Here is a 15,764-nt window from a genome sequence, read left to right as displayed (position 1 = left end):
TATCAATCTATCTATTAATCTATCCATTAATCTATTTATATATGAATATATCTATAAATCTATTTATCAATCTATCTATTAATTTATCCATCAATCAAGTTATGTAACAATGTATCTATCAATTAATCTATCTATCAATCTATCTGTCAATCTATCCATATATCTATTAATTTATCAATCCATCTATCAATCTATCTATCTCTCTATCTATTTAGGAAGATGAATGGACAGATGAAAATGAGGAGAATGCTTGTGCTAACATAATAACACAATACACAGGTAAAAACAAAAGTCTCAATATCTATTAAATATACTTTTAAAAAATAATCATTTATTAGACACCTATTACAATGAAAACAAGGTACTAACTTTGTTAGATCCAGCTAAATGATCACTTGTTTAGCTGGATCTAACTCTTTGATTATATTGTTAAAAAGTATATTAAGGATTTTTTATAATATATTTACAATTCCTTATATTTGATTTTTATTTTAGAAAAACTTTAAATTGTTCTTTGAAATTTAATAATTAATCCAACTATTTATCTTCATATCTTTATCATTATATTATAATATAAACCTTTGTTTAGATCAAACCTAAACTAATATTTCAATTTCATAGATTGATTCTTAGATTATTTTCAAAAGATTACTGTTTTTAACCCAGTATATCAATCTTCAGATTCATCTCTAGGTCAATCTGCAATATACAAACATATTATTTATACATAATTTTTTCTAAGAATATCAGTTTATTAATAGCTTATAGATATTTTTATCAAAATAATAAATAGAATTGCTGAATCAATCTATTAATCTAACTTTTGTTATATTTTTTTGTAACCTTTCATCTTGTAATCTATCCTTAGAGCCTAACTGTTCTAGAAAATTATACCTATCAATTGATAACTTATGGAACTAATTATTTTATTATCAATCTATCAGGAAGAAAAGGTGCCGGCAATATAGTTCAGTATGAAGGAATAGAATTTGGTATCATATATGTACATTTTATATCAATGTTTTATGTATATAACAAAAACAAAAATATAAATATAATAGCTAATAGCTGCCAATAATATTATATATTAAATCAATGTATATATGATATCAGAAGAAAAAGTCTTCATCGGATTATAAACATAATCTTAAATATAAAGTACTAACAAATTGTACAAAATATACTAACATAAATTTGATTAAACAATTGATAAAATACCAATAAATACATCTTTTGACTTTTAATTGACTAATTTATACATTGGTCCTTCATTTTTTTATCAATAGATCCTAAAATTGATTCTTAAATCAATCCTTGATTTGATCCTTGATTTGATCTTTGATTTCATCCATGATTTCATCCTTGATTTGATCCTTTATTTGATCCTTTATTTGATCCTTGAAATGATCCTTAATTTGATCCTTTAATTGATACTTGATTTGATCCTTATGTTGATCCTTGATCCTTGATTTGATCTTTGATATGATCCTTGATTTTATTCTTGATTTGATCCTTGATTTGTTTCTTGATTTGATTCTTGATTTGATTCTTGATTTGATCCTTGATTTGATCCTTAATTTGATCATTGATTTGATAATTAATTTAATCCTTGATTTGATCCTTAATTAAATCATTTGATTCCTCAATCGATATACACTTTAATTAATCCTTGATTTAATCCTTGATAATATCAATCAATCTACTAGATATAACCATCAATATTGCTAAACACTTATATAAATATATGTATTAACCTTTCTCATAAATGTATCAACTAATATATTTGTTATAATCCATATGAAATACTAATAACAACTTTAATTTCAAGGGAACAGAGATATAGAAGGTTAAAACTGCTGTGTGATCTAAATTATTATTTTCTAACTAGATGTGCTGTTGATTTACTATTTAGATGTGTTTTTTTGTGTGTGTTGTTTTCAGTACTATTCTTATTTAATAATTGTCTTTTGTCATAAATAAGAAATATATAAAAAGTTAGATTACATTAAAACCTATTACAATTATATAATATAGTAAGGTGTTTTTGTCTGAAGCTAGAGATATCAATAACTACTGAGCTGATTGGGTTTTCTATTTTTGGTAAGCTTCACCTGTGTACCGTGATGGTTTTAGGCTATTTAATTTTCAGATTTAAGTCTTGGGTTGGTTTTAAGCTTTTTTTTAAATACAGATTCCCTAGATACTAGGAGCACTAGGAGTTTCTAAGTATCACTTTATTGATAAAATTCATATGCAAATCTATTTGAGAAACAATTAAATACGATTTATGATATCTAAGTTTGGTTTCAAAGTCAGATAAATTAAAGCTATTAAACTTACTGTTTGTTGCACTACTTTTTTTATTGTTTTTGTCCTTTCTGAGTGATTTCAGTGTTGTTAAAAGCTAAGCTTTTTTATTATTAGGGTCGGCCCGTCCTTAGCTATTCTAGTTGATTTAAACTTGTTAGAATTGTCTATTAGATTTCAAACTTTGATAATTTCTATAACAATTAGGCAGTTTGTTGTGATAAACTGGGATTTTCAAACTCTAATTTAAATTGTTGTCTTCAAAATAATAAATGTATAAGAATAGATGTATAATCCAGAACTACCTAGTTCCAGTGGTGGGGCCATTTTTTGTCTGCTAGAAAATGCTTTCTGCTCTTTTGTAGCTACTTGATGTGTGTTAATATTTCCGACACTATTGGCTGATAGTGACCCCTGCCCCCTCTATTCTTTTACTTTAATTACAGATTATTATTTACATGTTAAATTCATAAATATTAATGCATATTTGGGGGAAAGTATTTGATTTGATCAATTAAGAACTGTAATGAAAAATAACAGGTTTATGCAGGGATCTAAAGGGATAAGACAATGGCCGACAAATTATGATACACAAAATTAACCCTTCTATAGATTACAAACAGTGGTTTAAACGTTTGGACACTCAACTTGATGTTCAACCAATCAAAATTCAAACTCGAAGTCCCCAAAGTTGTTAAACCAACAAATAAGAAAACGTGATTATAAAACTTTGGGTACTAGCTAAATAAACAGCCAAATGTCCTCTCCCTGGGTTCTTATATTTAATTTCTGAGAAAGTCAAATATATTTTTAGCCTTGAAGTTGCACATAAACATATATTATTAGGGAGGGAGGGGACATTTACCTGATTATTACACTAGTCTCCAAAGTCTTATGATAACGTTTTCTTATTCTTTAGCTCAACAGCTTTGGAGACTTTTATTGAATTTTGATTGGTTGGTTTATTAAGTTTAACCAATAATTGTACATAAAGGGGATTTTTGTGTATCATCATTAGGGATGTACATCAATTTATTGGCCATTGTCTTATCCCTTTAGATCCCTGTTATAATATACTACAGGGTGATTCTTAAAATGTCCCCCCTTCCCAATTTTGGACTACTTTAAGCCGGCCGTATATATCATGACCAGCAAGATCTTGCAAACGGCTGTATAGATCATTCTATAAATATCAGGGCAGGTTTAAGGCTAGAACTAGAACATAGTTTCCAGTATGGCTTAGAAAGCGATTAATATCCGCAGGATCAGAACCGGCTCTTAGCCATACCGAAAAAGCATATACAGCATTGTATTGTATACAGACAATTTTCCACAAATAAAAAAATTTACTCTATTTTGACACTCTTGTTACCATTGATTCGGTGAATAGTCAATAAATTTCAAGTGATCTAAAGGGATAAGACAATGGCCGATAAATTGTTGTACATCCCAATGATTACACACAAAATTATCCCAACTTTAGATTTAAAAAGTTTAAACATTCAATTCAATAACCAACCAATCAAAATTCAGTAATTCAGTCCCCAAAGATTTTAAGTCAATTAATAAGAAAACATTATCCTAAAACTTTGGGGACTAGTGTAATAAACAGCCAATTGTCCCCTCTCTCTTTGATAAATTTCATAAACTTTCTTGAATCACCCTGTAGCACTTGAGGTTTAATGTTAATGCGCTAATTACTCTAATAATTTAACATTAGAACTTTTCATTATGGGAATACATGAAACTTTTAGATTAGGCAGCAGGGAGGGAGGGGAAATTGGGTTATTTCTTATACTGGTCTTCAAAGTTTTATAACAATGGTTTCTTATTCGTTAACTCAAAACCTTTGTTTTTTGATTGATTGGTTGATAAGTTGAGTGTCCAAACGTTTCAACCAATAATTGTAATGTACAGAAATTGTGTGTATCTTCATTCTGGATGTACCTTGTTGTACTAAGAATCATTATTCCAAAAATCAAATAAAAAGGATAATTATAACCTAACTGTTCTATAGAAATCATCATGTAAAGTTTGAAATCGATAGGATAATTCTAACAAACTCCTATGGAGAAGAATAAATTTAATATTGCATGGTTTTATAAATCAAATAAAAAAGGAATATTTCAACTGACGATCGCATCGTTTTATAGACAGCTTTCCGCGGATATTAAAATGAAAAATCACAATGTAAGAACCAGATTATTTAGCCCCGATGGCCCGAACGACCAGGCTGTTATGATTTTTAATTCTAATATTCGTGCAAAATTGTTTGTAATACAATGCCGTACAGAATATTTCAGTTTGGCTGACAGAACCGGTTCTAGTCCAACGGATATTAATCGGTTTGGAAGCCATACTGGAAAGTTAACAAACACTGCATGTGAAATATTCGGGAATAGTCTCTTTCACGGCAACGCCCCTTAAGGGCGATTCGTCGTATTTTCAAAATGGCTTTTGATAGGTTTTTTAGGTTAGGTAAGGTTATATTGGGTTAGGTGATTGCCACATAGGGTTAGAGCCCCCGGAGGGGCTAGAAAGAGGAGAAAAGCTTCTTTAAAAAAAGAATCGCTCCTTAAGAGGCGTTGCCATGAAAGGGACTATACCCAAATATTCCTTTGAAAATTTTTAATCTTTGTACCGTTTGATTGAGAGTGGTTTAGTGTATGTTTTTTCAGCAAAGCTACTCTATAATTCACTTTGTCTGTCCGTCAGTCCATCCATAATGCTAGGGGGAAAATGTGATTTTCTCGGCTGTTATTGAAGATAGACGGGTGAAATTTTTGGTGAAGATTCCTTGTATCAATGAGCATCAAGTTTATAATTTACTTTGTCCGTCAGTCTGTCGGTCAGGCATAAACGACATTGCAAAAAGTTTTTATTAATACTAGCGGCTTCGCCCCTAGCCTCTAGGGGCTTGGCCCCAAGAGGTTTGATCAACCTAATTATTTGGAGGGGGAGAATTTTTTTTTTTTTTTTGGGGGGGGGGATATCGACCCCACTATTTTAATTTTGCTTTTAAAAAGAATTTTTTTTGGGGGAAGTATTTTTCATTCTTTGCGAGGGGTTTGGGGTGTCCCACTCCCCAAGAAAATAGTCAAAACCTACTTGGGACCTATGAGAAGCTACCGTGTAAAGGAGGACCCGATCGGTTCAGCGGTTAGCGAGCTCCTTTGGTACAAGCAAACACACAGACAGACAAACAAACGTTGTTCAAATTTGTATTAAACACACAGACAGACAAACAAACGTTGTTCAAATTTGTATTATAGATATATTAGTTAGGTGTTGTGATTTCTAGGAATTATAGCACATTTATTAACATATGAACATAGTCTCTATAATTTAGTTTGTCTGTTTGTCCTTCCCGTGAATTTTTAGTGCTTCGCTATTTATGTATGTTGTTATCCTTGTTTTATTATTAGAATCAAAGCTACTCTGTAATTAGTATTTGATGTCTGTTTCTCATTTTTATTATGTATTAAATGTTTCAGTCTTCTAATTACAGGCTAAATAGGCAAGTTTTAAGCTGTTATTGAAAGGGATTATAATAAATGTGAGAAAGTTCAAAGAGTCATGTGTGACGTCATAAAAATGCATCTCTATTTTAGAGGTGTCCTTTTCCACTTCTCCTCTCATCCCTCCTTTATAGATGTATTTTTATGACGTCACACTTGACACTTTGCGCTTTCTCGTAAATGTTCCATATAAGTTGATGACTGTGACTTAATATAAAATAAAATAGAATTAGCAAAATGGGGTATAGTCCCTATCGTGGCAACGCCTTTTAAAGGGACTGTGAACGTAAATTTTTCTCATCTTAATATAAAATCTTAACATTATCTCATTCATAATATCTCACAGATAGAGCAAAACGCGCTTTTGTTTGCTTAAAAAACAGCTTTTTCCGACGATTTTATAAGGTACAGGGAAAGGAAGAAATTTTCCGTATTATATAAAATGTGCGTTAAATTGCTTTTTTCTCCCATTATAGCTAAAATTAAACTTTTTCACATAGTTCTTGATTTTTCCTAACGGTTAGGCTGACTTTTAACATAATCCTTGCTTTAAACCAATGTATAGTTACTTAGAAATTGATAAAATAAGTAATATTATTTATTGAAAACCAAATACAATAACAAAGCTGGAAACAGGTTTTTTATTAGTATCCAATTAACTTTAGATACCCCATCTCTCGCCCACCTTTAATTACAAAGAAGTTGTATTAACTTTTTTTTATAGCTAGCCGGTCCTTTTAGTAAGTAGTAGATGTAAAATTTTTCATAGAATTCAGATATGCAATCGGTTTTTTTGTAGACCTCTTATTTTTTAAGTAATTTAAGTTTTAAAAAAAAAAAATTAAGTCGATTTTAAGGTACTAAAATGCAACAAAAAAAAGAAAGAAAATGGCCATTATGAACAAAAATAGTAAGATCTTTAATTTGACACCTTACTTTTTCAATTCTGTCAGTTAATTATTGAAAAAATCGATTTTTTTAAACCCACGAGAATAAAAACTTTGAACTCAATTTTATCATTTCACAAGTAAAAAAATATGGGTTCATATATACCTTTAGAATCAGAAAAATATTACGAATCCATTGTAAGCAAAATTGAAAAAAAAAGTTTACAATATAGTATATAAACTACAATAAAAGGAATTATATGAAAATATCATATTATATTGTACAGGCAACGTCTTAACTTTTGAATTGGGTATAAAAATGGGAAGGGGGTATAGAGGGGGTAAAGAGGGGGTAAAAAAGGGAAGACAATAGTGTTGCCAGAACAAAAAATACAATTGGCCATTTTTATATTTTTTTATTTTTTTACTTTTTTTCAATTTTGCTTACAATGGATTCGTAATATTTTTCTGATTCTAAAGGTATATATGAACCCATGTTTTTTATGTCTGTTTGAGAAAATATTTAGGTCTAAAGTTTTTATTAAACCGAGGTTAAAAAAATAGATTTTTTCAATAATTACTCAACAGAATTTTAAAAGTAAGGTGTCAAATTAAAGATCTTACTATTTTTGTTCTTACTGGCCATTTTCTTCTTTTATTTTGTTGCGTTTTAGTACCTTAAAACCGACTTAATTATTTTTTAAAAAAACTTAAATTACTTTAAAAATAAGAGGTCTACAAAAAAACCGATTGCATATCTGAATTCTATGAAAAATTTTACATCTACTACTTACTAAAAGAACCGGCTAGCCATAAAAAAAAAAGTTGATACACCTTCTTTGTAAATAATAAAGACGCAATATTTCTTTATAAACAGTCTGATAAAAGTGTAAACTAATTCTCCAAAGTGGGTTATTTATTGTCCAACACAATAAAAAAGGATATTATCATTTTAAATAACCTATGAGATTCAACCCTTTGTAGACAGTGAGGTATTTTTTTGTCAATAATACGAATTTAAAATAGGTCTTTATTACCTAATTACTATGTTATAAAAAAACTAATTGGCAATTTTATAACCCCTCCCTCCCTAGTTAACACATCTACTCTTAAGGGGCGTTTCGTCGTATTTTCACAGAAGTTTTTATAGGTTATTTTAGGTTGGGTTAGGCAATTGGCCCTGCAGGGGATAGAAATAGGGGAAAGCTACTGTAAAAATACGACGAAACGCCCCTTAAGAGTAGATGTGTTAACTAGGGAGTGAGGGGTTATTGGCCTGTTTTTTTACACTAATTCTCAAAGTTTTAAAATAGTGTTTTCTTATTAAAACAACTTTGGGGGATATATTTAATTTTGATTGGTTACTTCATTAACAGAAGGTTAATTTTATGTATCATCATTGGGGTTGTACATCAATTTATCGGCAATTCTCTCATCCCTTTAGATTTTACTATAAATTATTTAATATTTTAAGACAATTAAAAATATATGACAAAATGTGTGCTATTTAAAATTTGAGTGATTTTAAATTTTTTTATTTTGTTTATTTAAAGAGTTTCAAGGAGAGATGTTTCATCTAAAAAAAACATTATCAGAGAAAAAATTCATATTAAGACAAACTTTCTTTTTTTTACCTCATTTTATCATACTTTGTTTTATAACTGGCAGATAAGTTGGAAGAAGTTTTTATTTTTATTTTGGTTGAAATATCTCTCCTTGAACACAAATCTTTGTATTTGTTGAGTGATTTAAAAATTATTGTGTGGAAAATATTTCATAAAAATAATGATTTTAGCCAACTACTGCTTACAGAGAAGGTAGGGAGAAGACATTGGTCTGTAAATTGCAATGGTACCCAAAGTTATGAAATTCAAAAACTTTGGGTACTTTTAATGAATTATGATTGGATTGTCACAAACAAGTAGTGTCTTTACATTTCAACCTATAATTTTGATCTGCACATAAGGGTTATTTTTGTTAATCATTGGGGTATATCTAAATTTATTGTTTTTTTTACATTGCAATTGCATGTTTACAGAAAAAACTCACAGGGATCTAAATGGATAAGATACTGGCCAATAAATTAATGTACATTCCGAATAATGATAAACAAAGTTTCCCTTCTGTAGATTACAATTGGTAGTTGAAACGTTTTGACACTCAACTTGAACCAACTAATTGAAAATTTAATTAAAGTCTCCAAAGTTGTTAACCTAACAAAAAAGAAAACGTTATTAAAAAAAAACTTTGGGGACTAGTGTAATAATGTCTCCTCCCTCTCTTGTATTGTCTCCTTACTCACAAACTCATTACAATAAGAATACATTTTAATTATTTATAGGTGCCCGGATGCCCCTGGAGGCGTTCCTCACCCTTTTTATTTCAATTTTCGGCCTTGGAGGGTAAGTTAATTATTTTGGAATAGTCCTTTTCATGGCAACGCCTCTTAAGGGGCGTTTCTTCGTATTTACACAGTAGATTTTCCTCTATTTCTAGCCCCTAAAATAACCTAATAAAACCCATTGTAAAAATACGACAAAATGCCCCTTAAGAGGCGTTGCCACGAAAGGGACTGTACCCCAATTATTTTATTTTTATTGTTCAGCAGCTTATAATTCATACTAGAGGCCTCTAGAGGCACTTGAGTTTAAGGAGGGGGGGGGGGGGGGGGGTACAACATTTGCAATTTAATTTTTAAAAAGGAAAAAAAATGGACGAGGGAGTTTTTTTTTATTCTCTTGGGAGTGCGGTCATACCCTCCCAAAAAAACTTCCCAGGACCTTTGAGAAGCTACACAGAAAAGGATAATTAGGGAAAACTGACAGACAGACTCACAGACATCCTGTTATTTTTTTTTTAATATGTCCAAAATCTTGGTTACCTAAGTTAGGATAGGTTTTAATTGTTACAATAAAGCCCGCAGAATATTTCTCTGTCTGTTTGTACCAAAGAATCTTGCTAACAGCTCCCTTACAGTTTAGCTTCTCATAGGTCCTGGGAAGGTTTATAACTATTTTGGGGGAGGGAACCACCACCATTCCAGAAAAGAAATATCCCTAGAAAAAAACCTCTTCTAAAATGTTGAATTTTACTAACTAAAATTAAAAAGACCTCCCCCCCCCTCTTACAACAACTTCCCCTAGAGGCCTCTAGGGGCATATCTGCTAGTTACAAGATAATTATATACAATCTCTGTTTGATTTATTTTCCATTATCCTATCCGTTACTATTTCTAGTTGGAGAATGACCATGATGACACCTAAAAATCCTGAATGGACAAGTTGGCTGTTCCAGGTTAGATAGATACATACTTAGATAGATAGATATATAGATAGATAGAAAGATAGATAGATAGATAGATAGATAGATAGATAGATAGATAGATAGATAGATAGATAGATAGATAGATAGATAGATAGATAGATAGATAGATAGATAGATAGATATTACAACATATATATATTTAGATTGTGTACATGCTCTACATGTTGTTAACAACAATTGTCTTGATCAATCTACTGATTGCTATGATGTCAGACACCTACCAGAGAATCCAGGTAGATAGATAGATAGACAGTATGTCCTTAAACATTATCCTGTATTTAATCTGTTTAACAAATTTACTTGCTATTTTGTTTCGACTTTTAACTATTTATATTCTTATTTTTCAGTTCTAACACTTGTTACCTTGTCCTACCATTTCAGAGCTTTGCTTTTATGTATGTTGTCATCCTTGTTTTATTAAGAATATATTATTGTTTATTTAGGTTATATTATTGCACCTAAAAATAATTTACTAGTCACTATTCCCCTAGAGGCACTTAAGGGAATTTAGGAGAAAGTAATCTATCCATTTTAATTTTAGTTAGAATAAGAAAATGCTTAGTTTCTTGGGAATTAGTTACAAACCTTCCCTGGATCTATGCTATAGAGGAGGACCATACCAGTTAACCAGTTAGCAAGATCTTAAAGATCAGACACACATCCTGTTACTATTATATAAGGATAAACATATACTTTAAAGGTTTTATTTAATTTTTTTTTTCTAAAAAAATAATTTTTTATTTAGCAACAATCTGATATGGAATGGAAGTTTGGCTTGGCTAAACTTATTAGGTAACATTTTCACATTTTTTAAACTATCAATTTTGGCCTTCTATATATATCAATTGGAAGTAAATTAAGATCACTTAAACAGCCATTAGATAAAGCAAGTTTTATTTTTATTTAAATTATACATTACAATTTTTAAATACATATCTATTTATTTAATAATATATTTTATAAAAGTCTTTTTGTTCATCTTTTAGGATTAAAATATATCTTTTATCAGAGAACTAAAGGGATAAGACAATGACCCATGAATTCATGTACATCCTCAATTATGATACACAAATTACCCATTCAGTAGAATATAATTAGTGGTTGATATGTTTAGACACTACACTTGATAAATCAACCAATCAAAAGTCTCCAAGGTTGTTGATCCAACAAATAAGAAAATGTTATTATAAAATTTTGAGGACTAGTGTAATAAACAGCCCAATGTCCCCTCCCTCCCTTATCTATTATCAATTAACTGCCCAATCAAATCAATGCATGTATATTTGTAGATCAATGGCAAGAACAGAAATGTCGCCTTCACCAATTAATTTGATCACTACTTGGATTATTTACATTGGCAGTCTTATCAGGTGATATAGATAGATAGATAGGCAGACAGATAAATAGATATATATAATTAACTTGATCACTACTTGGATTATATACATTGGCAGTCTTATCAGGTGAGATAAAAATATCTATCTATCTATCTATCTATCTATTTATCTATCTATTTATCAATCTATCTATCTATCTATCTATTCATTTATATATATCTATCTATCTATCTATCCTTGAACTGCTAGAAAGAAAAGAGTGGATGACTACTCCAAGATGGTGAATAGCCCCAGTATCTATCTATCTATCTCTCTCTCTATCTATCTATCTATCTATCTATCTATCTATCTATCTATCTATCTATCTATCTATCTATCTATCTATCTATCTATCTATCTATCTATCTATCTATCTATCTATCTATCTATCTATCTATCTATCTATCTATCTATCTATCTATCTATCTATCTATCTATCTATCTATCTATCTATCTATCTATCTATCTATCTATCTATCTATCTATCTATCTATCTATCTATCTATCTATCTATCTATCTATCTATCTATCTATCTATCTATCTATCTATCTATCTATCTATCTATCTATCTATCTATCTATCTATCTATCTATCTATCTATCTATATATCTATATATCTATCTATCTATCTATCTATCTATCTATCTATCTATCTATCTATCTATCTATCTATCTATCTATCTATCTATCTATCTATCTATCTATCTATCTATCTATCTATCTATCTATCTATCGAACTATCTATCTATCTATCTATCCAACTATCTATCTATATATCTATCCTAGAACTGCTAGAAAGAAAAGAGTTGATGACTACTCGAAGATGGTGAACAGCCCCAGTATCTATCTATCTATCCATCTAACTATCCTTCTATCTATCTTTCTATCTATCTATCTATTTATTCTAGAACTGCTAGAAAGAAAAGAGTGGATGACTACTCCAAGATGGTGAACAGCCCCAGTATCTATCTATATATCTAGCTATCTTAAAAGTAAAACAACATTTTATCTTAAATTTTTATTTTCTTTTACTCAGAGTTTCATGCTTTTGCAATCATCAGAAAGAAACTATCTAGCTATCTATATATTTATATATATCTATCCAACTATCTATCTATCCTAGAACTGATAGAAAGAAGAGGATGAATGACTACTCCAAAATGGTGAATAACCCCAGTATACAACTATCTATCTATCCTTCTATCTATCTTTCTATCTATCTATCTATTCTAGAACTGCTAGAAAGAAAAGAGTTGATGACTACTCGAAGATGGTGAACAGTCCCAGTGATGGAAAGTCAGGCAGCATGAAAAAGAATGGCAAAGAAGAAAGTAAGCAGCTGAATTTAGAAAGCAAAGTTTAATGAAATTATTTCTCGTCTGCAAGGTTTTAGGTCTTTGAAAAAGTTATGCTGGTATTTGTCTGTTTATACATTTATACTATAAATCTATTTACACATACACATACATACACAAATACACACACCTATACACATACACATAAACACACACTTATACTTACACATATACACACACATACATGACATATACAGACACAAGACACACACATTCACACATACACAAACAAACATATACACACACAAGCAAAAACACACATAAACACAAGTTTTTAGTTTCCGCGGTTAATAAATAAATCAATTATAAGATTTTAATCAGTTTTGTTAGGGGCTAAAGGACCTAGCTAAAAAACTGGTATTGATTTTAAAATTTGTATTCTAAAATTTATTATTTTGGTATATACAAAATCAAACCTTCTGTAGATTACAATTAGGAGTTGAAACCTTTAGATATTTAACTCAATAAAAAAAAACATTTGACATTAAACTTTTTAAAAAAATTATGCTAATAAAATTCAATAAAAGTCCTCAAAGTTGTTAATACAAAAAATAAGAAAACATTATAAAACTTTGGGGACTAGTATAATAAACAGCCCAATGTCCCCTTCCCGCCTGGTTAAAAACGTAATACCATTATTTCATTAAAACAAAAAACATTAAATTTGAGTTTATTTTTCTAGATGGAGCTGCCTTGAAAATACCGGAAACCCCCGGCAATTTTGGATCATCAATAAGTGTCAGGCATGCTTTTTTTACCTACACAAGGATGACAACATTCATAAAAGCGAAGCTCTGTAACGGTAGTACAAAACAACATGAAGAGTGTCAGAACTGAATAATCAAAATATAAATAAATAAAAGTCGAAAAAAAATTGTAAGTAAATTTGTTGAAAAAGTGCGTAAATACAGGATAATGTTTAAGGACATACTAACATTTTTAGGACTTGATCCGTATTTCAAAAATCAGATCAATCGGATAATAACCTATTTCATATATAAAAATTAGTTGTTAAAAAAGTTAGAAATCAACAGGTTTAAAATAAACGTTCTGGTAACGATTATAGAGTTGCTGCGCTTTCTATATCGTACTTAACTACTACAGGAATCACCATGCAAAGTTTGAAATCGATAGGACATTTCTAACATGCCTAAATTAACGAAAAAAGCTATCCGTCACGGACGTACGGACGGACCGACTCTAATTATATAAAAGCTTCACTCTTAAAAATTGTAAAAATAAAAAATAATCAACTTAAAAACTATCTTTTTAAAACAGTAACATTATTTAATACATTCCTGATAAAAAATTAGATTTAAAGTTTTATTTTTTAAAATAAATTAAGGGGTATAGTCCCTTTCGTTGCAACGCCTCATAAGGGGCATTTGGTCGTACTTTTACAGTAGCTTTCCACCTCTTTCTAGCCCCTGTGGTGCAATCTAACCCAACTTACCCAACCTAACATAAAATAACCTTTCAAAAGCTAATGTGAAATTCGACAAAACGCTTTTCAATTTTTTATTTTTTAGGGACAAGAAGAAGATAGAAAATGTGTTGGACTGGAAAGTTGTTGTCAAGAAATATTATGCTGTTGTTAAAAATACTCCGGCTAAATGAAAACCTTTCCAGTAAATAGAAAAAAAATATCATTTCAAAATGTTTTTGAATTATAAAATTTCTTTTCTATGTCAAGAAGTTTTTTTGAAAACCAATTTGATGAGGTTTTTTGGTACTTTGTGACAAAAAAAAGTTTATATTTTTAACCTCAGTCTGCTACACTTTGGTAGGATGATGAGGTTTAAGAATTTTGATATATTTAATCCAATTTATTATTATTATTATCTGTGTTTTATCTAGGGTTGGGCCGAATCCTTTTTTGTTCGGATATGGGATACCGTATATATCCGGCGAATTTATAACGCCGGACATCTGGTATCTGGCCTGACATCTGGCCAACATTCGATATCCAGCAAATATAATATCCGGCAGGTTAACCAGATATCTGGTATTAGAAATCAGCTGGATATCCGGAAACTGTAGAGTTTCAATATCCGGAGCCGGCCGGATATTGAAAATGGCCAGATATCCGGCAAAATCGGATATCCGGCCCAACCCTAGTTTTATCTAACCCTTGATGTTGCATCCATTTTCATATTCTAATCATCAATTATTATTAAATCTTTTTTATCAATAACTGCTGTTCATTATTTTATGTTCATTTATAATATTCTGTATCATAAAACTTATCTTGAAGGGTTTTATAAAAAAAAAACTTTAGAAAATACATAATACATAAATTTGAAAGCCAAATAAGAGGAATTTAGGTTGATTAAATTTTGCTTTCAAACAAGGATGACAACATCCATAAAAGCGAAGCACTGAAACGGTAGGACAAACGGACATTAACACTTGAATAGTGTCAGAACTGAATAATCATAATATAAATTCATAAGGGTCAAAGCAAAATTGTAAGTAAATTTGTTAAAAAACTGCTTGATACAGGATAATGTTTATGGACATACTTACATTTTAAGGACTTAATTATAGAGTTGCTTTGCTTATAATATTGTACTTTGTTGTCCCATGAATCAGTATACCAAAAATCAGAACAATCGGATTATTAGATCACATAAAATATCAATTGACAGATTTTCCTTGATCAAAACAAAGTAATCCTGAAAAGCAAATGATTCTATCACATGTTCAAACTTATATAAAGTAATTTTCAAATACTTTAATATCTAAGTCATTTTGTTGTTTTGGTGGTTTGCTATTGTGGGCGTTCCATACTTCCTATTGTCTTCGACTATTTTACTTTGCATTTCAAATTTAAACCTACTTTTAGAGGCAAATATACTCTTTAAATATATATATTAGTTTGATTTATCTTACATAAATACTTTTCTTTCTAATAACAATGGATTTATTATTACTTGGATCTTTCACCAGATTATCATGTACTCTAATAAAGTAAAACTTGTAGCTGGCTAAAGTAA

At 29.9% G+C, this 15,764-nt stretch overlaps 1 protein-coding gene across 1 annotated transcript; it reads left to right on the top strand.

Moving 5' to 3' along the window:
• Positions 1-219: 219 nt before the first annotated feature.
• LOC145334417 (short transient receptor potential channel 3-like) lies at positions 220-14,385 on the top strand. Its single transcript, XM_080179869.1, has 10 exons — positions 220-279; positions 945-992; positions 9,054-9,114; positions 9,949-10,006; positions 10,180-10,269; positions 10,782-10,828; positions 11,326-11,406; positions 12,647-12,744; positions 13,451-13,511; positions 14,298-14,385. The coding sequence occupies exons 3-10, from the start codon at positions 9,062-9,064 to the stop codon at positions 14,383-14,385; spliced, it is 576 nt and encodes a 191-aa protein (XP_080035995.1). The 5' UTR covers positions 220-279; positions 945-992; positions 9,054-9,061.
• The last annotated feature ends 1,379 nt before the right edge of the window (positions 14,386-15,764 follow it).

This window comes from Acartia tonsa, chromosome 12 (genome assembly GCF_053477335.1).
Source record: "Acartia tonsa isolate MP-2025a chromosome 12, ASM5347733v1, whole genome shotgun sequence".
NCBI lineage: Eukaryota > Metazoa > Arthropoda > Copepoda > Calanoida > Acartiidae > Acartia > Acartia tonsa.
Note: the sequence above shows the minus strand (reverse complement) of the source record. Positions and strands in the feature narration are given on the sequence as shown.

Excerpts from the sequence above, each read along its gene's own strand:
- LOC145334417 (XM_080179869.1), top strand. The coding sequence starts at position 9,062 with ATGCCCCTGGAGGCGTTCCTCACCCTTTTTATTTCAATTTTCGGCCTT. Across the intron at positions 11,407-12,646 it reads TACATTGGCAGTCTTATCAG|AACTGCTAGAAAGAAAAGAG; the intron begins GTGATATAGATA and ends TATCTATTCTAG. Across the intron at positions 12,745-13,450 it reads AAAGAATGGCAAAGAAGAAA|ATGGAGCTGCCTTGAAAATA; the intron begins GTAAGCAGCTGA and ends TTATTTTTCTAG.